Source organism: Helianthus annuus, chromosome 1 (genome assembly GCF_002127325.2).
Source record: "Helianthus annuus cultivar XRQ/B chromosome 1, HanXRQr2.0-SUNRISE, whole genome shotgun sequence".
Taxonomy (NCBI): Eukaryota; Viridiplantae; Streptophyta; class Magnoliopsida; order Asterales; family Asteraceae; genus Helianthus; species Helianthus annuus.
The window spans coordinates 144,078,579-144,106,352 of NC_035433.2; the positions used below are offsets into that span (position 1 = coordinate 144,078,579).

At 33.4% G+C, this 27,774-nt stretch overlaps 2 protein-coding genes across 2 annotated transcripts; one reads left to right on the forward strand and one right to left on the reverse strand.

Annotated features, from left to right (window-relative positions):
• Window positions 1–2,720: 2,720 nt before the first annotated feature.
• On the reverse strand, window positions 2,721–8,713 carry LOC110864311 (protein NRT1/ PTR FAMILY 2.7). The gene is made up of 3 exons (XM_022113365.2): window positions 8,564–8,713; window positions 7,700–8,453; window positions 2,721–3,778 (listed from the first exon to the last, which is right to left on the reverse strand). Exons 1-3 carry the CDS (start codon window positions 8,631–8,633, stop codon window positions 2,956–2,958), a joined length of 1,647 nt encoding a protein of 548 aa, XP_021969057.1. The 5' UTR covers window positions 8,634–8,713; the 3' UTR covers window positions 2,721–2,955.
• Window positions 8,714–22,557: 13,844 nt separating this feature from the next.
• On the forward strand, window positions 22,558–27,459 carry LOC110864309 (tetraspanin-3). The gene is made up of 3 exons (XM_022113363.2): window positions 22,558–22,726; window positions 23,430–23,823; window positions 26,745–27,459. The coding sequence occupies exons 1-3, from the start codon at window positions 22,608–22,610 to the stop codon at window positions 27,090–27,092; spliced, it is 861 nt and encodes a 286-aa protein (XP_021969055.1). The 5' UTR covers window positions 22,558–22,607; the 3' UTR covers window positions 27,093–27,459.
• Window positions 27,460–27,774: the final 315 nt, after the last annotated feature.

Below are 27,774 nucleotides of genomic sequence, written 5' to 3' on the forward strand. Positions count from 1 at the left end.
AAACATAAACAATTTAATGGAAGTTATTTTTTAAATGTTATGGAATATTACCGCTTGTTGCCAAAGACCGTTGAAGTGATTTATCTTACTCAACATAGGGATCCATTTTGAACGTACTTGATGAACTGTTCGAGTACTTCCGCAGACCATTTCGTTGTAACGGACGAGAATTTTTTCCAAAAACTATCCCCTTTTTGTGCATTTTCTTTTTTCTTGTTTAAGGAACAATGAACCCATGCCTTGGCTAAGGCTTCTTCATGTGTTTTCGCCCAAGTTTGACGCTCCGCCTTGACTCCCTTTTGTTTCGGGTCACTTGCTTCACCAATATCATCGTCTTCATCCACATATTCTTCTTCGTCCTCGCCACTATCTACATCCAAATGTTGTGTTTCGGGGACCACCTCTACATCATCGTAGATAGGAAGTGGGCGCTCGACATTCTCTCTTGGTGATTGAATTGGCGGGGTCCTAAATCCAAATGGATCGAACTCGTTTGTGAAGCTTGGGTGTGAAAATATTTGTGGTGGAAAAGTAGGTTGGGTGAAAAAAGATGGTTGAGTTTGAGGGTAATAAAATTGAGGTTGAGTGGTTGGTGAATATCCGTAGGAGGTTTGAACCGATGCACTTGGACCTCTACAATCACCTTGTCTCGTTTGCAAAACCTTTTTTTCTTGAATCCGATCCTCGGCTAGCGGAACCTTTTTTCTTGGGTTCACCTTTGTTTTGCTTATCCATGGTGTTTGTGGGTCTAGAAAGAGAATTTTTTTGTAAGAATTGTGTGTTAAAAAGGATTGAAAATTTGAGTTTATATAAAAATTGGGTGTCCAACGGTAAAAAAAACGTTCAAAAAAATTAACGGTCAAAATATTAAATGTCGAACGGTAAAAAAAATACTCATCAATCAACATCAATCACATCGGTGTATAGTCACCGATTTTTTGAGACTCTCTCTCATGCTCACCGAATGCGTTTGAAGGGAGGGTATAGTCACCGATTCGGTGACTTAAGTCACCGCACAACTCCCCGAAGATTATACCCTCCACCCTTATATTTAAAGTTTCTGAAATCAACTACTCAACTGTTTTTTCATTATATACAAAATAATAAGTTATTTTTAGTATCGGTCTGGTTGACTTGTAAGCAATTTCTTTTTAAAGTTCCTGAAATCAACTACTGAACTGTTTTTTTTTATTATATAAAAAATAACAGAAGATTCTTTTTCAAATGGGTTGCTTTATGCGAATTATAACTCCCATACCCAATGAGTGGGAAGGGTAATCATTATATAAACAATAAGTTGCAATAAGCTACAAAACAATATATAAAATACACAAAGGGTACAAGAGAAATATAATTAGACAAAGTTTGCTTTAGCATCCCCTTTCAAGCGAAACGATGGTGGTATGAGACGAATCAAGGAGCGAAAAATCTTGAACTGAGACCGTGAGAGACTTTTGGTAAAAACATCAGCCACCTGGAGCTTAGTTGAAATGAACTTAGTATAGAGTTGCCCGGATGCAACTAATTACATAATCAAGATCATTATGCTTAGCCCGTTTGTGAGCGACCAGATTTTGTGTGAGAAACAGAGCACTTTGATTGTCACAAAGCAAAGTCGGTCCATCAGGAGGCAGGGCATGTAACTCACGTAGTAAATGAATAATCTAAATGAATTCAGAAGTAGTATTAGCCATAGCTTGATATTCAGATTTACAACTCGAACACAATACTGTGGGTTACTTCTTGCCTTCTTAGCACTCCATGAGAGAAGATTCCAACCCAAAATTATAGAGTAACCAAAAGTAGAGCAATGGGATCAAGGCACCAATCGCAATTAGCATCGGAATAACCCATAATAGAATTGCGAGTGAGTTTGGAAAACGTGAGCCCAAAAACCAAAGTGCCTTAATGTACCGAAGAATCCGTTTGACACTCTGAAAGTGATAGGTAGCAGCAATGTGAAGGAACTGACTCATTTGATTTACAACATAAGATATGCCGGGTCTAGTAATGGTCAAATACTGAAGAGCATTGACAAGGGATCATCGTTTATATAATCGGGGATGAGAGAGATCATGCGATAGTTATGATTGATTCAAAGTGCTACAATTACCACTTTACCCTTTTAATTAAAACATAAGGGAAATAAATGATTGGCTAAGAAGTGTTCTCACAAAAGATGGGTGTTCCCCTTAGCACATATCAAGCATGCATGACTTAATGATCTATTGGCGTGGTGTTTGCCCACATAAAAATAGTGTATGATCAAATTCTTATAAGTGCAAAGTTATGCGATATTTAGATGTAGAAAAATGTTGTTTAATTTTTTTTAATAATAAGTAAGCATGGGTCTCATGGTTTGGGTGTTTCGGTTAATTGGGTCATATGATCAAATTCTCATTTTTTTTAGTTATGACTAACTATTGGGTCATGAGCCACTAACGGTTTGGGTATTTCGGTTAATTGGTTTTTGAACAATTTTTGGGCTTGGGCCCAACAGTTGGCAAACTAGTTGTTTTTGGTCCAATAGTGTGGTAAAACTATAAAAAGAAATATTAACAAAAAAGTAATTGTCATGTACTAGTAATCTAATGTCCCAATACAACATGTTTTCATCTGCTTAGTTATGAATATGTACAATTAATTATTTACCCAACCCGGGTGATTTTGTTTGGCTTTCCTTAAACCATAGTTAACGGCATAAAAATCTCTTCAAACCAGACTGTCAACACCCTATAGGTAAGTATATTATCCGAAATAGATGAGCAAATTTGGGACAAACCCAAACAAAAAACAGAACTCAGATTTTCAAGTTCCGTTCCAGTCTAGTTCGATTATCCCGGTACAAACTAAACATTCAACACCATAAGTGTTCTTCATTCCAAACTGATAAATGTATACAACTATATATACACAATATACCATGTGTGTGTATATATCTCCTAAGGATAAGAACTAATGACTAATGGGCTCCTTGTTTTCAACGTTTTGGTACTTGTACATCCATGAGCATACCAAATAATATCCAAAGTTGATCAACCCAACAATTGCCAATACCCAATAAACATTATCCATCCTCCCATCATTTATACCATCAGGCAACCACCCTGTTGTTTTTCTGATCAAATCAACCACCGCGGTTCCCAAAAAACACGCAGTCCCGCTAACCACTGCCACCATCGCTGCCGCTGTGTTCTTAATCGACTTTGGAAACTCTTGGTAATAAAACATCACTTGACCCGGGAACATAAACGCTATTCCAGCACCCACAACTACTAGTTGAGGGACCATCCAAAACACTGACATTGGCACGATCGAGTTGCCAGTTAGCTTGTGGGTTCGAGCGGTTGTGAGCCGCTTTGACTCAACCAGTGCTGAGAGTGCCATGCTTGAAATGGAGAGAATGTGACCGATCCCAATTCGTTTTAGAAGTGTGGGAGAGGTGCGGGTTAATTTATGGAATAGAGGAAGAAGGAAACAGTTCATCAGGGCTAGAGAGATAGAAGTCGAGATCGTAGCAAAGACTATCATGGTCCCGGCTGAGATTTGGAACCGTGGTCCAAGATGGCGGTCCATGGCTAGAGCTTGGAGGACAATTAGGCTCATTTGGGTGGCTATTGGGGTGTGCAAGAGGATACCAGTTGACCAAATTGGGGAGATCCTGATTAGAGTTTTGAGGTCTTCTACTTGTTGCAATGTGCATAGGTTCCATGGTTTGTTAACGGAGCCGTCTGGGTTCATGTCGCCTTCGGTCACTAGGGCTGCATGGTTAAGGAATCTGTATCATATTTAACCGGTTAAATAAAGAAAACTCGTAAAAACTCTATCAAACAATATATTTGTATATATTTGTAGTACACATGTTAGTTGTAACATACTCGTTTTTACAGTGTAGTTTTTTTCTTAAATATTAACGTATAAAAAAATCGTGGCTATTTAAAAATCTCGGAGATATATGGTTTAAAAGTAAGCAACAATTTAGGAAATAATATTTTTATCTTTGTATTATGCTCTTTTGCAAAAAAGGTCATTAAGAGAGTGATTAGATCATTGATTTGCATGATTCTCAATTGCACTAGTGGTTCTCAAATGATCTTTATCATACACGCAGACAAACTAGAGGGGTGCACATGTGATGTTACGGGTAAGAGAAAACTTCAACTGTGATTTCACATAATGCTGATGACGGCAGCGGTTTCTGGCATAAATAATGATTCAAAGAACAAAGAGTGTGGTTGATTTGCTATGTTTGTATTTGAAAAACAATCACGTTAAAGATAATAAAATGTAGTAACATTACTATATATTAATAAACCAAATATTAAAGATAATACCACACTCACATTAAAGGTAATAAAATGGTTGTTTTTGTGTAATTTTCTTAAAGATCAAAAGTTATGTCCCTTTAGAAATCATGTCGAAAAGTTTGTTTAATAATCAACTGTATATATTTAGAGTATTGTACCATACGTTTCAAAAAATGTAATTACTTAGTCTCTCTAAATTATATAAAATTATGTTTTTTCTCCTGTATTATAATACTTATAGCAATGTTATGAAAATGCCTTAACGTACATTACGTACATGATGGCAAGTCGCACGTTATAACAAGAAATCGCATGTTGATAAATTCAGAAGTTCGCATGGTCAAACAATTATATAAATCCCATATTGATAAATAACCCAAATCGCATGTTATTATAAATATTTCGCATGTTATAATGAATAACCCAAATCGCATGATCTTCAGTAATACCAAAATTGCATGTTGATAATGCCTCGCGTACGCAATGTACATTAAGGCATTTTGTACCTTAACAGGCATGTATGTATGTATGTATGTATGTATGTATGTATGTATGTATGTATGTATGTATGTATGTATGTATGTATGTATGTATGTATGTATGTATACGTATATATATATATATGTATATATATATGTATGTATGTATGTATGGTGAGTGAACACTAGTGTATTTGTGAACTGAGTGAACACATCTTGACCATTGATTTAAATTATCAAATCGCAAAAAAATAATGTGTTTTCATTATCAAATCCTGGCCATTGATTTACATTTGTGCATACACTTGTGAATTGATAATCAAGGGCTAGGATTAGTTTACAAGTGTTCACAATCAAAGGTGTTGTTCACTAATGAACCTAACCATATATATATATATATATATATATATATATATATATATATAACACATAAAAAAATTTTAAGATTTTTTATGAAAAAAATCACCGCTTTTCGTTATTAAAAAAAATTGAATTTTTTTTTAATTTTAAAAAAATAGCTACTAAAAGTAGCAATTTAAATAAAAAAATATTAAAAAATGTGTGTTTTTTAGATTTTTTTCAGGTTTAGTTTTTAGCATTTAGCTTGGGTGGGGGTGGGGGTTTAGGTTTTTTTTTTTGGGGGGGGGGGGGGGGGGGTTAGATTTTTTTAGGTTTTTGGTGGTGTAGTGGGTTTATTATGTTGTGTTCACATTGTTTCTCACGGTTTCTTGCAAGAAAGGTGGTTCTCGCATGAACCCCACCATGTGTGTGTGTGTATATATATATATATACAGAGAGAGAGAGAGAGAGAGAGAGAGAGAGAGAGAAGAAGAAGAATTTAATGAAAACCCACTTAAGTTGAAAAAATTCAAGAAACCCTTGTAAAAACCCTATGTAACATTTATAGTTTTTTTTCTAAAAAAAATAGGGAATGTCATATACATATATTAGAACATTTTTGTAAAAAAAACAAAACAAAAAAAGTATCGAGTAGTTTTTTTTAAATGTTAAAAACTCCCTGTTACATAATATACATGTCCAAAAAATTTGTAACATAGAACATTTAAGAAAAAGGAATATTGGATTTAAATAACTCCAACTTTCACCAATTGGCCGATAACACTCCCAACTTTCGATTTTGTACACAGGCACTCCCAACTTTCAACTTATTGGCCAATAACACTCCCAACTTTCGATTTTGTACACAGGCACTCCCAACTTTCAACTTATTGGCCAATAACACTTCCTAACTAACTGAACCCTAACTCAGTTAGGTTTTGCTGATGTAGCATCTGATGTGTCCCTTTTTGCTGATGTAGCATATGACGTGGCAGCTGATGTGGCGTTTTTGATGTTGTGGCAGCTGACATGGTTTTATGATGATGTGGCAGCTGACGTGGCATTTGATGATGTGGAAGCTGATGTGGCATTTTTTGATGATATGGTAGCTAACATCAGCTAACTGTGTTAGGGTTCAATTAATTAAGGAGTGTTATCGGCCAATAAGTTGAAAGTTTGGGAGTGCTGATGTACAAATCGAAAGTTTGGGGTGTTATCGGCTAATTGGTGAAAGTTGAGGTTATTTAAATCTAATATCCTAATAAAAAACTAGTCGGAACTTTTTACATTTTTTATAAGAATATTCAATTATATGTATATTACATTCCGTGTTTTTTTAGAAATTAAAAAATAAAAATCTTACATAGAGTTTTTTTTTTTAGTTTTTTCAACTCAAGTAAGTTTTCTTCCTATACTTCACCTATATATAAACCATATATTTTTACCTACAAATAGCCTACATACATGTAGGTAATTTAACATACATATATCCTACATATGTGTAGGTTATATGAAAACTAAAAATTTTCATATTTTGTTTCAAATTCTAGTGTGAGAAATAATAAATCTTACATTTATAACCTTTTCATTATTTTATAGGTTTTTAAGATTTAAAAAATGGGTAATTCCTAGTGTTATGCGTGTTCTCGTAATATTTAGTGTTCTGCATAGCACTTTATATATAGGGTTAGGTTTGTGAACAACCCTCTTAATAGTGAACTATGTGAACTAATCTTAGCACTTAATTATCAATACACAAGTATAAATTAATGGCCAAAATTTAATGATGAAAACACTAGTATATTTTACGATTTGATGATCTAAATCAATAGTCAAGATTTGTTCACTCAGTTCACAAATACACTAATGTTCACTTTAGAACCCTTATATATATATATATATATATATATATATATATATATATATATATATATATATATATATATATATATATATATATATATATATAAGGGTGTGTGTGGTTTGGATAAATGAAAAATCCTACGAGTAGTGAGAACTTGGAGAACACGACCTTTTACAAAAGATTTTATCAAATAACTTTTTTACCAAAAATCCTAAAAAAATCAATTTATCCAAAAAAATAATTTTTGTTGATTTACACCACCCAAAAAAACCCTAACAGTTGGCGTAAATGTTTATTTATCTTTACAGCACATATTATTCCATCATTCAAATCGTTTGAACATATATTATATCTTATTATACTATAACATAGTACTTTTGTTTTTTTAACTTTATATATATGATCTTGTCATCTCAAAAACATTATTTATTGATACGTGATTAACTATTAGGGGAATCATGCATGCTAATTTGTCCCCATCAATGTATTTTGTCCATTTCCACCATAAATTACTTTTAAAGAGACAAAACTTGACGTTTAAATATTTTTAATCACAAATAAACACACCAACTTACTTTCTATTAATCTTATATTTAAAAAAGAAAATACTAATTCTATAATACTTTGCTTCATAGTCATAAAAAACTATTTTATCTTTCAAAACTTTTATAGTTATTAACTATGGATGACATATACCTGTGGATACTTACTTGAAGCTATTTGTTGTATTTATCAACTTTGTTCCTCCAGGTGTTTGTTCTTGGCAGTAATCTTCTATCATTGGTGACAATAAAAGTTTCCTTTTTTGGAAAGCGGCCACTAAAACACAACCCAATCCGGTAAATGGGCTGCCTTGTGGCTTGAGTAGCAAATAGTATCGACTACCCATCACAAAAGCGACTAACCCAACTAAATTAGCCGCACCACTTAAACCATACCCTAAACCCCAACTCACGTTGTCTTGGATATAAACTATCCCCACAATACTAACAAGTGACGCAACTTTTAGAGCAAAGTAATGCCAGTTAAAGTAAACTTGTTGGTGCTTCTGGTTTCCGAATTGATCTGCACCCATTGAGCCTAACGTGAACCTTGTACCCGCCACGCCCATGGTTGAAAGAGCCAGGCTCGTGTACAAGATTCCAATTTGGGCTTTTGACGGGCCTATACAAGGACTCTGGCCGTTTTCACATGGTTTGGGCTTTAATGGATCTAGTGTTGATGTTAAGGTTAATACTAGTATCCCCACCATGGACACAAGTGATGAAACCCAAATGACTATGAACGAGCCAAGATACGAGTCGGCTAATATGGCACCAATAATCGGGGACAAGGCCATACAGCCACCTAGAATGTTTGCGATCTGAGCAGCATCAATGATTTTGATGTTAAACTCGTTTATTAAATACACAATAATATTACTACTCCATCCTCCGGCTGCTAGTGTCAACCCCGCCATGGTCACTACAAATTCAACAAATTCGATTTCCATCTGGTTCAATTCTTGGTGTTCAAAAAGAAAACAAAAAAATATGAAAAAAAAAATACTTGGATTTACTATGAAGAAATGATACCTATGAGGAAAGGAAAGGTGACCCAACCACCTTTTTGGGGTGCACCAGATGATTGTGGTTCTGCATCCATGGCTACAATATGTTGAGTCTAGCTTCTATTGGTTTAAGAAATCAGACACTGTGTGTGTGTGTGACAAATGATTGTGTATGTTGTGCAAATATATGAAATGTGAGAATGGTCAAATGCAAGGCCATATGAATGATTGAGGGGGTGTTTAATTGTTATCTACACAACTTGATTATTGTTAGTTATGTTTATAATAATAGATATGGTTTGGTTCTGTCATGATATTAATATTTTAAATCTTTAGGATTGAAGTAATTGAAGTAATATATATAGAAAATGACTACACTAGATCTTAGCCTTCTTTATAATTTTTTAAAGGGTAGTTTGAGGCCTGATTTAGACCTAACTAATATCAAAATTATTAAATTATATATATAAACTATAAAATAATATAACATTATACAATGCGGCGATTTATCATTAATGATCGTTTAGTATACAAAAGACATTGTTACGTTATTTTACACTAAAACATGGGTGATAATGCATGGGGTTTTGGTCATTTGTAGATGTATGGAACATGATAATATTATGTTATTTAGTGTCTTTAACGTCAAAGCCTCTCATAGTGGTGATAATAAGAAGAAAGTGTTGATTATATCTATAAACATGGGTCAAAATATAGAACCTAATTATGTTTATTCAATCATAACGTAAATATAGATACCAAGTTAGAGACACTTACTTGTGGGAGTGGTCATCTTTGAAAACGAAGATAAGGCCATGATTCCCGTTATGGTACCTTGGGTTGATGGATCACCTTAGAGAAAATTCTTAGTATTGGTGTTCTACTCTAGAGTTTTGATCACCACTTGTTATCAATATATAAAGATCAATGAATAATGGTCATGAATGGTGATCCGTCATAAAACTCTATGTTTTCTCTATTAATGGTACCTAAAGGGAAATCATAATTGCCCCTTAATACTAATCAATAATTACAATTACTACCATCAAGTAATTGTCGAGGACTAGTTATGTCATATTGGTAATGTTACCAAGTGATCTCTAAGGCCACATCAACGGGTTATTTCTAACATTCTCCCACTTGGCCGAGTGATCATTTGTGATAAGTATAAGTAAGTTTGGCCAAGTTAAAACATTAATCAATGTTTCAAATTGAAATTGCAATAGAAAAATACAGTCATTGAGTTACTGTCAACTTAAGACCCCCATTAATCATGTTACAACCCCAAATCAAAACATACGTAAATTTAAGACCAAAATGACTGAGGTAAGTCCTTTGAAATTAATTTGTATAATTCTTGTCTATACGTCATCAGGTGCACATACGTATTTATAGACAAACAAATTGTGTAATTGAGGAAAAATAATAACTAATCATTCATATGTACGATATGCTATTATGTAAGGCCTTTAGTAAAACCCGTCTTTATTATGAGCTCTTAAAAAGACTTTGGGTGTAGACCTTAGTTATCGGATCCGCAAGCATATCATGAATGTAATGTATTCGATACAAATAATTAGTTTCCTCATCTTGTTCATAAACGAACAATAATTTTGTATCGAAGTTTAATGCAGCACCTCTCGAACTGTTACTGTTCGAGGAAATAAGGTAGCTGACTTTTCACAGTATATAGTATTTATATGGAGTTAATAAATTTATGAGTCTACTGATAAAATTTCAACAACATTTAGTGACAATTGTGTTGTTAATTAACAACATACTATGTCATTATAATTTAGGTTGTTGTTAACAGTTTCTTATGACTCCTCCATAAGATAAATTTGTCTGCAAACATAAGGATTACCCCAAATTGACTTTTAGGTTCTTTTGAATATTACAAAATCAAGGTAAGAATAATCAACCTCTTCTTTATAGTCTTTCTCGTTTCTTAAAGATATCGTCAGATGCTTCACAATAATCTAGAGTGGTTTAATGTTCATCAGTGTGAGCAATATCTAAACGAGTATAGACTTGAACCTTCGTAAGGCTTCTAATTAATGAAGCATAAGGAAGTAATCTCATTTACCATTTTAGCCTCTAAAGGAGAGCTATATTGTTTGTTACACATGTAAGAGCCCGCTTTAGAGTAAAGCTTATGGGACGAAACTAATGTCCTGTTGAGTCTATCTCGGTATATTTTGATATCTCTTGGTAAGTGATATCTCCGAGATTCATTATATCAAAATATGTGTGAGAAATTATTTGACTTGTGTAACATATACTTATCCAAAAAGTGCTATCTATATAAGGAAAAGTTTACATTAGTTGCTCCCACTCATCTTGAGGTAGGTACGTAAATCCACTTAATTCTTGATGAAAAAATGCATTAAATTTCATCACATTTTGATGTTTGCCTTAAAACCCATACATGGAATTAATTGACTTACAAAGGAAGTGTTCTTGACCTTCAGTTTAGAACTTTCAGGTTGTTTTATGAACATGTAAGTCTTTGTTTAAGGAAAGTTATTTTAATGTTCATATAATGTAGCTCTAAATGATTATAAGCCACTAGAACAACAATGATCCTCAAAGAAACATTTTGTAAGAAAGGTAAAATGATTCTTTGATAAATAATTCTCTTCTAAGCATAACCTTTAACAATCAATCATACTTTTAGCGTCTTAACATTTGCATTCAGATTTTGTTTGGTGATGAACACCCTTAGGTAATTCAACCAAATCTCAAACGTTAAAATCAAATTTGCTAATAACAATTTTTATTCCATTTAGAAAATTGATTGATGCTAATGGCTTAATTAGAGGAAGTAGGACCAGTAAACTTTCCAATATCCATTTCAACTTAAGTTAAGGATGATACATAATCATCAAAGTTAAACCTAGATGACCTCCGTAGTTGATTATTGGGTTGTATTATGAGTTTCAGTTTTATGGATTAACTCTTGATTAAGTTGCTATCACTTTCAAGATTCTAAGTGTGTAAGAGTTGGTGCAGTATAGTGTGGAAGAGGTGTAATCGGAGTAAAATTTAATAGGTCTCTTCCCCCCCGCCTCTTGCACTTCTGGCAAGTCCTGATAAGGACTTTTACTGCTTCCACTGACTTAGAAATCTTTAACAATTTAGCATGCTTATGGTCAACATTAAAAGACCAATAAATTCTAATAAAGAAACAAATGTTGTAGTTTCTCTGTTTGAGGATTACAATTTTGGCAAGAAATCTGAGTGTGCCCACGTTTAAGCAACAATGAAACTTTTGTTAGAGTAGCAGTATATTCTTAAAGAGAAAAGTTGTGAAGGAGCAATGTCTTGTACAAGAGAAATTGAGGTAATAACAAGTTTTCACTCCCCCACCTCTTGCAACTCTTGCAAATTAAGATTAAGACACTTAATACTCCCACTAACCTTTTAGATCTGTAGGAATGCTACAAGATAAGTTCCAATGATGTATGTGCTGTGGGAACATGTCATATATGTTAGACTTGATTTCCTTAATGTCCATATGTTATAAAAAAATTTTGGGGACATATTTAGAAGGAATCATAGTATATATGAATTAATTTCTTTAATAAATTGATCCATATGAGACATATTAGATACAAGTAAATATTATTTGAAATGATAAATGACTTATATCTAAATATTCCATTTTGGGATAAGTTCCAATGAAATATAATTTCTGATGGAACTTGATTTATTCCCTTAGCAATTTAAATATTAAGGCTTTTAACACATGCTCATAAGTCACTAAAAATGAGATTTGATAATATTTCATCCTTCATTAACCTAGTCCAAATTTCGGATGCAATTTGGTCTTAATGGATAAAGTTTGTAGATCTCATTTTTCTTTTATTAAATTTTCATTTTCATGATAACAAAAGTTGTGGAAAATGTAGTATCATCTAGTTCTATCTTATAAGGTTTCTTATCCAGATTGTGATGACAAACAATATTAGAGTTTAAGTTAAGAGTGACTTTGTCATGACCATGCAAACCTCACAACTGTCATAATGTAGCTTTCGTATTGATACTAAATTCTGAATAATTTACAGAATATATAAGGTATCATAAAGCCAGATTATAAAACAGCTTATTATGGTTCTTATAGTCTTAACATAAAATTTTGCCACTAACTCTCATATTAATTATTTGTTGATTTCTAGTAAGGAAACATATAGAACTAGAGTCAACCGGTCATGTGTTGGTTAGAATATTACCATTAGCAGACTTAAATATCATAAATATCTTACTACTTATCTTAGCCAGCTGTTTCATTGAATTATGGATAGTCTCGATGCTCATGCCTAGTTTAATGGCATAAACCTGTAGTGAGACTTTCCTTTGAAGAAACTTATAGCTGGAAGTAGTACTTGTACACTATCTCTGAATCTTAAAAGTATCCTCCTTTCAGGTTTAGTGACGATGAGATGAACAACATCTAATTTTCCAGTTTCATGCATTCCTTTTCCTATACATATGCTGCTAATCAGCACATTCATTTTCCTTTGGTACTCTTGAGTGTAATAGTTGATTCTTAAGGCAACTTATGATATTAGTGGAAAAGTTATATGTAATGCACCAGAAAAGTGTACTGATTTTCATGTGTAAACCTTTAAATTATGGGTCATGGTATTGTACATCATGATGTATTCACATATGCCACTAATCTTTATAGTAAGAATATAGAGTAATGCATGCGTCTTAGGAGTTATTTTGATTCTTCCAAAGAAAATAAATTAGTCTTAGGAAATTTAGAATCTAGAATGGCTCACATGATAGCAATAATTAAGTGGGTTCTTGATTATCATAAGAGATATAATGTTTGACTTATCCCACTAGTTATGCTCTAGTTTTCTTCTGTAAAACTCTTATCAGAAAAGAGCAGTAGGATTATCATATCTTAAGAAATAATCAACAATCCAACAAGAGTAAATTTTGTAGAAACTCTTTAGTAAGCAAAACATTTTAGTTTTTGAAATTAGATTGGATGAAATAGATGAGATACAAACTTAAGAAAAAGTTTGGAGTGATTTACATTATAGGGTAATCAAGTAAGGCAGACACAAATTATTATATTGAATATAGAGTCTACTATAACACCAAAATAACAGACTAATTTAAGGTTCTACCTGAATTTTGGCTTCGCTTTGGCTTTGACCAAAATTCAGACATTATGAACGTACATAAATAACAGATTGTCTTGATGTTCTAAATAAATTTGGCTTCGCTTTGGCTTTGACCAAAATTTATGCATTATGAACATACATAATAGACTGACTTATTGTTCTACATGAAATTTGGCTTCGCTTTGGCTTTGACCAAATTACATATAATATGAATATAAATAAATAAAACCAACTTAATGTTCTGCCTGAATTTTGGCTTCGCTTTGACTTTGACCAAAATTCACGCATTATGAACGATAAAAAAAAATAATAAACCTCGGCTTAATGTTCTACCTAAATTTTGGCTTCGCTTTGGCTTTGACAAAAATTCAGCATTATGAACGATATAAATAATAGACCGTCTTTAGTGTTCTACATGAACTCTGGCTTCGCTTTGGCTTTGACCATAATTCACATATTATGAACACACATAAATATAGATTGTCTCAATGTTCCACATGAACTCTAGCTTCGCTTTGGCTTTGACCAAAATTCATGTATCATGAACACACATAAATATAACATAACACCTTTGGGCCAGTAATGAAATATTTATGTAAATTAGGCTGATAATTTATTATGTGCATCATCAAACAATTTGTTGTTGGTTTCATTATCCAACAATACACATAATCACATAAAATGGTATAAATTAAAGTTGGGCCATTTGCAAAATAAGAATCTCACATAAAAGTTGCATATAAAGGGCTTTAAGTGTACAAACATTTAGACACAAAATCAACTATTCAGTTCATGGATTATAATCTAGAATTTCTATAATCAATTCATTAATTGCAATCATTAAATTCAAACATTAATTCATGAGGACTTTGTAACCGATTAATTCAAGAATGCATGAACACATAATCAAGTGCATTGAAAAATTATTAATTATAAGTTCATCCTCATTGCAAAAGATTTTAAATTGCATTACTTTCATTAATCCAATATTACATAAAACTCTCATGTCAAATCAATGGAATTAGTTATAAAATAACTCAAATAAAACATTCATGAATCCACATAATGAATTCAGGAAACTAAAATGTTCCATCTAATTTTACCTATGATATTATTAAATTGATTTATATAATGGACAATCAAAAATTACTTCAGATAATGTAAGATTCCATCATCATATATTATATTACTAAAACCAGATAACAATATGAATTGATAATTAGGAAACATATGTTTATGGCAGTGGTAATTTTATTCCTTTTTTTTTTACGATTAAGGAACTTAAAACGATCATCAAGAACAAATCATCAACATCAAATTTCTTGATTGAATTGACATAATTAACACTGCTCTGATACCACATGTTGATTATATCTATAAACATGGGTCAAAATATAGAACCTAATTATGTTTATTCAATCATAACGTAAATATAGATACCAAGTTAGAGACACTTACTTGTGGGAGTGGTCATCTTTGAAAACGAAGATAAGGCCATGATTCCCGTTATGGTACCTTGGGTTGATGGATCACCTTAGAGAAAATTCTTAGTATTGGTGTTCTACTCTAGAGTTTTGATCACCACTTGTTATCAATATATAAAGATCAATGAATAATAGTCATGAATGGTGATCCGTTATAAAACTCTATGTTTTCTCTATTAATGGTACCTAAAGGGAAATCATAATTGCCCCTTAATACTAATCAATAATTACAATTACTACCATCAAGTAATTGTCGGGTACTAGTTATGTCATATTGGTAATGTTACCAAATGATCTCTAAGGCCACATCAACGGGTTATTTCTAACAGAAAGTCGAAAACATTAGGTCACATGTCAAAACATATTTCGACTTGAATGAGTTGTTTTTAGTATCGGTCTGGTTGAGTTGTAAACAAAAAATTTTATAAAGTTTCCGAAATCAACTATTGAACTATTTATTTTTTTTATATACAAAACCATAAAAAATTCTTTTTAAGTTGGTAGCTCTGAAAGATTGTGATTACAATAGGTTTTTTCTTGAAACGTTTCTAGAAATGGTGTTAATGGTGTTGCGGTCATAAGGGTGGAGAAGACACCCCATTTAAGTACCCTCGTTGCCTCCAATCTTGCACTGTCGTATCATGTTCACGTTAAACGACCTTGGAACTTTTTTTATTTATTTTTAAATAAAAAAACAAATTCAACAAATTAAAATAACTAAATTATAATTTCATTACAAAATAAAAATAATACATAAGTTAGAAAAAACAAATAACATAACTTAAAATTAATAAAAATACATTATTATATATATTAAATGGGTTAAGTTATTCTACAAAGGCTTCTAATTGTAAGAATTGTAAAAAAGATTTATAAAGTGACAAGTGTCCAATAACCTAAAACTAAACTCACTACATCACCACCAAAAACCTAAACACCCACCCCCACCACCACCCAAAAACCTTACCCCCCCCCCCCCACCAAAAAACCTAAACCCCCCCACCCCCCACCGCCCCCCCCCTCGGGCCTAAAAAAAAAAAAAAAAACTATACCTCACCAAAAAACCCCCAAAAAACCTAAACCCCCCCCCACCCCCACCCCCCAAAAACCTAAAAAAAACCTAACCCCCCCCCCCCCACCTCACCCCACCCCACCCCTCAAAAACCTAAAAAAACCTAACCCCCCCCCTCCCCACCCCCCAAAAACCTAAAAAAAATCTAAAAAAAACTAAACACCCACCCCCACCCAAAAACCTAAACCCCCACCCCCTCGGCAAAAAAAAAATAATTTTTTTTTAGGGTGGGTGATGTGTGGGGGGGGGGGAGTGGGGTTTAGGTTTTTGGTAGTGGTGGATGTTTAAGGGGTTTTTTTTTGTAGTGGGGTTTTTTTTTTGTATAGTGGGTTTTTTTAGGTTATTGGACACTTGTCACTCTATAAATCTTTCTTACACTTCTTACAATTAGGATCCTTTGTATTTGATCCTAATCCTATATTAAATAAGGTCATGAAAACTACATGACACTTTTTGAATTTATGATTTTACCACTAATATTTTTGTTAGTTTTAGTATTAAACCTTAATGCTCTTACAAGTTTGTAAGTTTGGTTATTTTTTCTAATAAGTTATGCTAAAGCAACTATTTTTTGAATGACTATTGAAAATAATCAAGTAATGAAAGAATATGTCAAATTTATTCTTTTGTTTTAAAAGTATTGTGTGAATTTAAGAATTCAAGAACGTATTGAATAAAGTTTAAAATCCAAGCCAAATAACTACAGTATAATACTTTTGAGTAATGTTTGTTTAAATTTCATAAAAGTCGATACCAATAGTGTAATTACTATTATTATTATTACTATTACTGTTACTACTATATATACAAAAACCAAGTCACGTAAACAGTGACTTGGTCTAACTAATATATTTTATTTTATTTACCAGTTTCGTCTCTTATACTTAATATGATATACATTTTTAATTTATGTAGTTTTTTTTGTCATTTGATTCTTACCAAATGATACCGACTACCCCTTGCAAAGCGTAGGTAGCCTCATGAATTAAATTTAAACTAAAGAAATTATTTCCATTGCGGATGAGTTCGCACAATCTTCCAAGCCTCAAGGTGAGAATCAAATTCTTGGGCTCGTATGTGCATTTATATTCACTTATGGCAACCTGAATGGCGTATTTCTCGTTTAAGATTTGTTGGTTGCTCATCGCCTCTTTAAGCAATTTGTCGAACTTGGCACCATTGATTTGGATAATACATTCAATGCCACCTATTCACGAGCTCGTACACTTTGTGGGTTTGTTACCCATTTTTCGTGAAATACGTCGAGGATTTGTAGTCATATCTCACAAGACCCTCGAACCTTGTTCGTGCCTATAGTAACCTAAACACTCGCCAACATCATTTCTTTGTTTTCGGTCCACTCAACCATTTGATTGATAGAAGAAAGTGTAATGTTTGTGTAGAGATTTATATATATTGTATTTGTAAGGTTTTAATTGTAAAATAGTTTTATTTTTTAAATCATAACGGTCACATTTGACCTCCATGATGTAGCTTCAACTACCCTCTAAACAAACTTACCAAGACTACCCCCAAGGGTGGCGGTGATGTACCCAACGAAGATACTTACCCTCCAGCTTGTACATGCAAGCGCCTCCTCCACCTTAACAAGGGTGACGTTTCCCTATAATTTGTATATCTTTTTATTTGTTTTTTTTTTTTTTCGAAATTGATTTTATATTTAGTTTAATTTTTGTTTATTCTAACAAATGTAACATTTGTGTCCCTCCAACTAGATGTAATGTTTGAAAAAATTTAAAAAACTTACAGAGTTTAGTATTGTATGTCGGATTTGAGGAAGATATAGATTGAAAGAGTCATAGGCGGATCTTAGCCTGAGCCAGGGGGTCCATGTCTCCTTCTGTTTTCTCGCTTCGTAGTGTAAATTTTACCGAAAATTTATATGTATCAAGTCCAGCTCCCATTGATGTAATGTTTGATAAAAAATTAAATAAAATACAAAGTTTTGTATTCTATGTTGGATTTTGAGGAAGATATAGATTGAAAGAGTCATAGGCGGATCTTACCAAAAATTTTATATGTATCGAGTCCAGCTCCCATTGATTTTATTAAAAACTAATGTCAAAATCCGCCAATAGAAAAGAGGGGTAGTTTATTTTTTTAAGAGGTAAAATGTCTGCAGGCATCTGTAGAAGAAGAGGTGAACCAAACCTCTGTAGTCTGCAAGAAAAAAGTTGTTTATTTTTTAACGTATGTAGACCTCTAAAATAAACTGGTGGTAGTGTACGAACGGTGGTGGTGTGTGGTAGTGCTGGATGGTGGTGGTGGGTGGTGGACGTGGATGGTGGGTGGTGGTGGTAGACGGTGGTGGGTGGTGGACGGTGGTGACGAATAGGGGTGTTCAGGATTCGTTTCGAATTCGAAAAATTCGAAATTCGTTTAAATTCGATTCGATTATCAAGAATTCGTTTCGATTTTAAGAATTCGAATTCGATTCAATTCGAGTCAAGTAAATCGAATACGAATTTATAATTTCAAATTCGATTCGATTCGAAATTCGAATAAAAATTGTACATTTTTATTTATTATTTTTATATATAATACATATATAACTTTTATTAAGCTATACTATAAATTATTTTCAAAATTATTTCCAAGTATTAAAATTACCCATTACCAAACCCATTACATGACCCATAAGTAAAACCTAAGTATCTATCAATAGATTTCTAACCATAAAAATATTAACTTGTAATGTGGAGTGATTATTCCCGACTTCTCGTTTTGAATTTTAGACTTGTGGTACTTTATTTGAAACTTTTTAATGTGATATCGTGCTTTATGGCTGCTTTAAAATTTATGTTTCATTTTGATAGTTTTTTACATGTTTTAAAGAATCTGCATTAAATCGAATTTATTCGAATTCGATTCGAATTTGAAACTTTAATCGAATACGAATCGAATACGAATTGGGTTTTTTTGTTCGAATACGAATTCGAATCGAATTCGATAGGTTTTAATCGAATTCGAATCGAATACGAATTCAAGGAAAAATAAAAATTATTCGAACAATTCGATTCGAATAATTCAAAAATGCGTTATTCGATTCAATGAACACCCCTAGTGACGAACGTTGATGGTGTTTAACCCTTTGCAGACCTTATAACATCTATGAATTTTATTACGCTGCTAAATGACTAAAGGGCTACAAAGAGTGTTAGTTAGAAATGTAAAATAACTGAACCAGCCCAACTGATTGAAGTCTAGCCCATATATTGTATTTGTGTATTATGAGCCTAAGCCCTAAAGCCCTAAACATGGAGACGTTTCTTGTGTCCATTTTTAATTATTTGAGAGGCCGTCACTTGTCAAAAAGGAGAATTTGTGTTCTAACTTAGAATCTTGCGATCTCGTTTATAAAAGACGAGATCGCAAAAGAACTAAGCCTATATTTATATTTTTGGTCTGGGTATATCATTAAGCTTTTAAAATCAAGGAAAATTAGTCATTCTTCTTGATAAAATTATATCTTTAAATCTTAATATGAAATTATAAAATTTGGACGGTGAATCATGATTATTTTTTGTTGGTTGTCTGCTTTTTTTCTTTTTGGGTGTTTTTGCCTTTTTGGGGCCTATTAACTTTGACCTCTGAAATCCAGAGACGAATACTTTTGTACGCCACATGTGAATTGAACTCACATATTCAGTGCACTGAGGGTTACTGGAAATGAGAATGGGGATATTTAGTTATATATTTATTTTTTAGGGATTAGATATTAAATTGAGATAGCTTAACTTCTTAAAAATGAAAAGTTGTTTCATTTATTTATATATAAGAGAAAGTCTCGATGAATAGAAATCTAAAGTTTTAATATTATATTTATTTTGACTTTTACTGAGAAGCGATAGCGTGCCGCTATCATTGTAAATCGAACGAAAAGCGACGGTGAATAGTAATTTATTTATTTTATCACAAACTATACGAGTGCCTATAACAATATTAAAAGTTCGCATTTTTAATCGTAAACTATACAAGTATCGATACGTGACGAACTGAACCGATTTCAACCGAACACCGGTACCAATATTGGTAGTATCAAAACCGATATTTTTTATGGTTTTCCATTGATATAAAACTCGGGTCAATATCCTTTTCGGCATATCACGACTTTATTTTTTTAGTTTCCTCTTTCAGCTGTTATAACAATTGTCACTATCGGAACAAACTCAACCGATACCAACTGAGTTCCCGCCGCGTAGCGCGAGGAAAACCACTAGTTTAAATAGAAACTGGGCTCGTTACGTTGGACTACATGTTGGGCTAAGACCCATTACAACTTCTCTAATTAATCGATCTTTGGAAAAGAAGACTTAGTCAAAAGAGCTTACCTTCCCGCCCATGACCAAGGCATAAGGATTTATTGTTCCATTAGAGCAACATGCGATGTGACCACACATCCGCATTAAATGCTCCGAAGGGCGCCGATGACTTTTACGGCTCGAGCCTACAGGAGGTGAGTTGTTTGCTTATGAAGAAAGTATACATTAATTGGACAGATCTTAAGAGATCCTGCGGAGGGAACAACCTTCTGAGAATAACCGGGCATTCTTGTTGTCCGGGAAAAGATCTAGTGGTTATTAACTGAGGAAGCGTCACCTCGAGTAAAGGGTCCATTTTATATAAGAGGGAGAGATGATACGAAAAAGTAAGTTATCAAATATACCCTACCTGAAACTAAGAGCTCCATAATATTCCGACCAATTTACTACCCTCATTTACTCTTAAATTTGATCCAAGGCACGAGACTTATTCTCACGCTGGAGCTTGGTCACGGATCTCCCCCAAGCTCTTCGTGACGAGGCTAACGGTGTTCTCTTTTATAGGTCAATTCCAGAAAGCGGCGAATGTCGGTGGATCTACGGTGATAAACACGTCGTCAGTTACTTTGGGATTTGACAGAAACTATAATTATTAAAAATCTATGACAAAGATTGTGGACGAATTTAAATTAAAATAACGGCTTGAAAAGGATTAATATTATAATGTACAACATATATTACATCCGGTACTAACATGTTACTTCATGTAACATCCTTTGTTACGTGCGTGTAGATGTGACAATCACAACCAATTCTTTGAGAAATGAGTTGATTTCGGTAGCAAAATTTGCATATGATTTTGCTTTGGTCAAATCAAATTACATAACAGGTTAAAACAGATTATAAAAACCAAACTAAAGCATGTCTAAATGAATGAGCGCCACTCACGACTATTGCTTCTCGACACCACCTACTCGTCTTGCCGCCACCATCGCCTTTTCCACCACCTCCGACACTCCACCACCACCAACATTACTGTTGCCTCCACCCGTCACCACTAGCCACCAGATATATGAGTGAACCAAATTTGATAAAAAAATTTTCCTAAAACAACTTATTGATCATTCCATACCCATTTTGTTTAGACCTCATTTTGTTCCAAACCAAATTAATACTTTATAACGACGCGTTTTGACTCAAACTCATTTTTGCTCGTAACACTTTTAGACCCATTACTCAGATTTGTTATCTTACCTTGCTTACGTGCGCAATATTTTTAATCATCTACCATCACATATTTTTCTATAGTAATCATTTCTTAACCGTGAGAAAGGCAAACATTAATAAATTACAATCTTATTCCATCAAAATTTATAGAGTAAAATGCACGGATAGTCCCTGTGGTTTGGTGAAATTTCACCTTTAGTCTCCAACTTTTCAGAATTACACTCTTAGTCCCTGTGGTTTGACAAGTTGTTACTCGGATAGTCTCTAAAGCGGATGAAGGTTACTCGGATAGTCCCTGTGGTTTGACAAGTTGTTACTCGGATAGTCCTTGTCATTTCACACCCACTTAACCAGAAAAACTAACACCTATCCGCTTTGGGGACTATCCGAATAACAACTTGTCAGATCACAGAGACTAAAAGTGTAATTTTAAAAAATTAGTGACTAAAGTTTAAATTTCATTAAACCACAGGAACTATCCGTGCATTTTACTCAAAATTATTATTTACATATACTTTTGACTATATGAAGATATTTTGGCTATATGAAGATATTTTTGGTGATTATGTAAGGGATTGGTCAATATGTATTGTACAAATGTTTGGTGATGAATGTGATTGGAATTTGCTGTAAAAATAAATAAAAAAACAATGAACTTATGACACGTCACATTTTTAATTCAACACACATTGTCACAATCACAATCACAATTACCCTCCACCTTCTTTTCCCACTCACATCACAAACCCATTTTCGTCATTTGACACACCAACATGTTTCATACTTATATAAAAACCACCCAACATACAAACATTCTAAAGAGAGAAACATATACTTTTAGAGAGAGAGAGAGAGTATAGTCATGAGGACAACCAATCATCTAATCGGTATGTTGAACTTCCTCACTTTCTTGCTATCGATTCCGATTCTTGGCGGCGGAATATGGCTGAGCACGCGCGCAAACAACACCGACTGCATGAGGTTATGTTAGCCGAGTTTATTATCTAGTAAAGTTATTACTATTATTTGTTTTATCACTTATCTTTATGTTTGTTGTCTAGTTATTACTTTTATCTATGGTTATATTAGCATAATAATTAACGTTTTACTATAATCTTTAATCTTTAGTCGTTTAGATTATCATTACTTAGTTTGAGGGGCATGTTAGCGATATATATTTAGATAGAGTTAATTACTGTTTTCATCTCTGTGGTTCGTCAAAAATCACTATTTCAGCCCATTAGTTTAAAAATTACGATTTCAGTCCCTATGGTTTCATTTTCATAACCATTTCAGTCCCTGTGGTTTCACTTTCGTAGCCATTTCAATCCATTATTCTGTTAAGTACAGGGACTGAAATGGTTACGAGGTGGCCTGTAATGGTTACGAAAATGAAACCACATGGACTGAAATTGCAATTTTTAAACTAATGAACTGAAAAGTGATTTTTGACAAACCACATGGACGAAAACAGTAATTAACTCATTTACATATAATATATTAGTTAGGATTTACCGTAAATATATTTACGATAGACAAATAACTTAATTAACTTTTCTTTGTGATTACTTTTGTTGTACTTTTTATATAGATAGTTAATAAATTTATTGTACTTTTTATATATATAGTTAATTAATAATACACGATGGGATATATAATTGATAAATATTTTATTATTTTACAGGTTTCTCCAATGGCCGGTGATCGTTATCGGAGTGGCAATCATGATAGTTTCAATAGCCGGGTTTGCGGGCGCGTGTTACCGGAACACTCTCCTAATGTACCTATACCTTTGGGTCATGTTTCTCATCATTGTTGTGCTAATCGGGTTTGTGATATTTGCCTATGTGGTAACGGACAAAGGGTCGGGTCGGTCCGTCCCAAACCGGGCTTACAAGGACTATTATTTACCCGACTATTCGGGTTGGTTGAAGGATCGGGTCGCGAGTGATGAATATTGGAGGAAGATAAGTTCTTGCATCCGTGATTCGGGTGCTTGTAGCAACTCGGGTCGGGTCGTTGGTGGGTATCCGGAGTCGGCTGAGATGTATTACTTGCGGAAGCTTAGTTCTATTGAGGTTAGTGACTTTTAATTTGACACGTGGCATAGTCTTATTGGAACAACAAATTGGTTAAAACTAAAGTTTTTACTTTTTAATGACACCCAATTGGTGACACACGTTTAGTGACCTTTGGATGTTGACAAGAGATTTTTCGGTTATATTATGCAAATAAAAAATGATTTGAGTCATTTTCCATGCTTAGTAGTGGTTGGGTGAAATTGTTAGGATATTTCCAAAACCTAATCTTAGGGTGCACGGTATGGAGTTGGGAACGAAACAAGGCGGTGTTTCCAACAGGGAACACCGTGCTTTTCCGTTTCATACTATTAAAAAAGTTTGGGATTGGAGAGTACTCTCGATTTGGGGAGTATGGGGAAAATTGATGTGATATTTGAGATGTTTAAGGAAATTTTGGTGTATAGCTTTTAACCGTATAGAATGAGGACACTTGGACTTGAACACGAACCCAAATCCAAACCTGATAGAGCCACGCGGACACTCATGGGATATCTTTCACTTTTTGTAGGTGTCCAATCAGTTTAGGGTTTTTGGGTTTACGGGTGTCCCAACCAAATTCTGGGGAGCGGGTTTCAATCTGATAGTGGTGACACAATGGTTAAAATTCTGCTATAAAATAAATCCTTATTAATGATTTTACTTAGTATTTTAAAAACTTAATGTTATATCGTACATGAGAGTGTATAAATGAGAGAAAATATAACACTGTGTCATATTTAGGGGCTGTTTGGTAACATCTGAATGGTTAAGTGCTGAAACAATAAGAGGTCTGAACCATTAAATGTTGAACCAGTAAAAGGTCTAAAAGATCTGAACCACTAAGAGCCTGTATAATGCTTAACCGTTCCGAGGCAAATGTCTGACCAATTCAGATTAAATGTCTTAACCATTCAGACTCTGTATAAATCTTAACAATTCAGAGACAAAATGTCTAATAGGTCTAAACCATTAAGAGCCTCATTAAAAGGTAAACAATACGAGTGTGTAAATGATAGAAAAATAAAACTCTATTGTGGGTATTTAGAATTTAGATGGAATTTTGATGGTGTGTCGTCATTCTAAACATATATATTATAAAATTGTTGGATTTTGTTTTGTTGTTATTTTTAAATGTGTAATTAGAAACACGTATGCCTTGTAAATTGTAAGGTGTTTGTTGTGAAATTTCTTGTGGGCGGTGTGGGTGTTGACTATAGAAGATACCTCATGATAGGGGTCACTAATGACAAAGAAAAATCGTTTTTAAAAGGAAAAGAAAGAGTATAAATAATGATATATGTTTTTAAAGGGTTAATATAACATATACTTTTATAATATTGTTTAAGTAAATAGGTTATTATGATTAACTGATTATTATTAAGTTATTAAAGGGTGAAGCAGATAAGTTTAAATAAAAAGCTTGGAATTGTTTATTCAAACCCTTTTTTATGATTAATAGGTGAATTTAATAAACATTTCTAACTTCTTCATATACGGTAAACAAAACTAAAAGAAGTAAATTTAAAACACTATCTTATGCATCCCATTTTGTTTCAAACCTTTAAATAATTTTGAATATATAAAGAAAAAAACTTTTATGGTTTAAATAAGCAACCCCAAACACCCGTAACTTGCTAAAACCAATAAAGGAACCTCGTGGTTGGTTGGAGGATCGGGTTAGCGTCACCCTATCCCAACATGACTCATGTAGTTATTTGTGTACAAAATTTAAACCAAGCGCGCTTGAACAATGTAATTTGGATACAACCTCGATAACCCGATTTTGTAAGCAACTAATTTGTGTATTTATTTATATTGAATGTTTTCTTTTATTATTATCTTTTTTCTTTTAGCCTTCTTTGTCCCTCTTTCCAATTTCAAGCCACAACCACACAATGATATCATTTTGATATCAATTATGATAGGGATGATGTTGAAATATTTTGTTTAATCTAGTTGGTGAATGGGTCCATGGACCCTTGTAGCTTCATCTAGAGCCCTAGAGTTTTTTAGTGGTTGGGTAAGAGAAGGGTAATGGGTCCATGTTAGGCACCATACATTATTTAGTAGGCAATTGATAGCTATGTAATTCAAATCCATGATAATGAATATTAAATATGTCAATTTATATATAGTGTTAAATTTGTATAACTATATGTGCGGTGTTAAATATGTGTACACACCCACACACACATAATAAAATGTGATAGATACAATAGTCGTAAACGAAGCAAACGTTAACTGTCTGAAGGGAAGTTTGTTTTCGTTCATTTATTTATTATGTAAATATTTATCAAGTTAAATGAATAAACATAAACAAGCTTGCTACTCGATCGTTCGATGGCAGATCTAGGAATTTTTTTTCAGGGGGTTCCTTTTGGTATATTCTCACTATTTTTTTTCCTCATATAAGGTTTCCACTATTTTTTTCTAAACAGAGGAGGTTCCTGTGAACCCAGGAAACCCCCCCCCCCTGGATCCGTCACTGGTTTGTTTACGTTTTGGTAAATTGTTCTTTCATGTACATTTGCTTTTGTATAAATCAACATAAATACATGATAAACTACTTTTTTCGGATAATCTTTTTATTTCATGTAAGTTCCTTCTTTATGTTTGTTTGTCTAATAAATGAACGAGCACACCTATATCTTAGCTAACAAACATGAACATATTATATTACATAGGAAGTTCATTCTTTATGTTTGTTTGTCTAATACATGAACGAGCACACGAATATCTTAGCTAACAAACATGAACATATATATTAGCTTAAATAAACGGATTTTCTTGTGCTAGTTCACTTAAAAGTTAATGAAATTGTATTCGTGTTTATTCGACTCGTTTACAACCCACAATAACCAGAAAAATCACTTAAATGAGCAAATCACAAACAATAAATAATTCATTCTACTTGATTTTTTATTTTATGACTATCGCAGTCAGGATGTTGCAAGCCGCCATCAGAATGTGGGTTCACGTATGTGAACGAAACCACATGGAACCCGGTTAGTTCCGGTATGATGGTGAACAACCGTGACTGCATCAGATGGAGCAACGACCAAGAACAACGGTGCTACAACTGTAACTCATGCAAGGCCGGAGTGCTAGCTAGTTTAAGGAAGAGTTGGAGAAAGGTTTCGGTTATCAACATTGTTGTTCTCATCATCCTAATAATTGTCTATGTTGTTGCTTGTGCGGCTTTTAGAAACAACAGGAGGATGGATAACCATGAACAATACGGAGAGACCCGTATGGAGAAATCTCGGCCCAGTTGGATACGGTTTTAATCACACCAAGTGGAATACTGTAACTATGAGGTGGTGGTCTATTGGCAAAGGCAGAGCTTTAAACACCTTAGAAAGGGAGGTCTTGGGTTCAAGTCCAACAGACGACAGGAATAAAAGAAATTCGCCGTTCAAAAAAAAAAGTGGAATACTGTAATCATTTTCTTTGCTCGGGTTTTGGTTTTGGTTTGCGAAAGCGGCGGTGTTTGGGATGGTTAAGAGTCGGAACACAAAACGTACATATGATACGTATATTGTTTGGATATTTCTTTGTAATGTTTCATGCTTGTCTGAAATTTAAAGTCTATTTAAAAGATTTTGTAGATTTTGTGAAGTAACAGTCATAAAAAATGCCAGATTTTAGAAGAAACTGATGCAGGAGCATGCATATCTTTTATTTGTTTAAAATTCAAATTTCCAATTTTATCTTCTTAATTGTTTAGTATAAATAGGGCATCTAGGGTTTATTGGTTTTCAGTTTTTGATTGATTTTTAATGATAAGAACTTTGTTCTTGAACCCTTTGGTTCGTTTTATAGTCTTTGATTAATCAAGTGATCTTGAGCCATTTGATTGCACGCGAAACTGCAACAGGTGGTATCAGAGCTATGGTTTATCAAATGGCTCAACGTGGAGGCGAGTGTTTTCTTGTTCGAAGAGTCGCCGACCGAGGCATCGATAAGAGC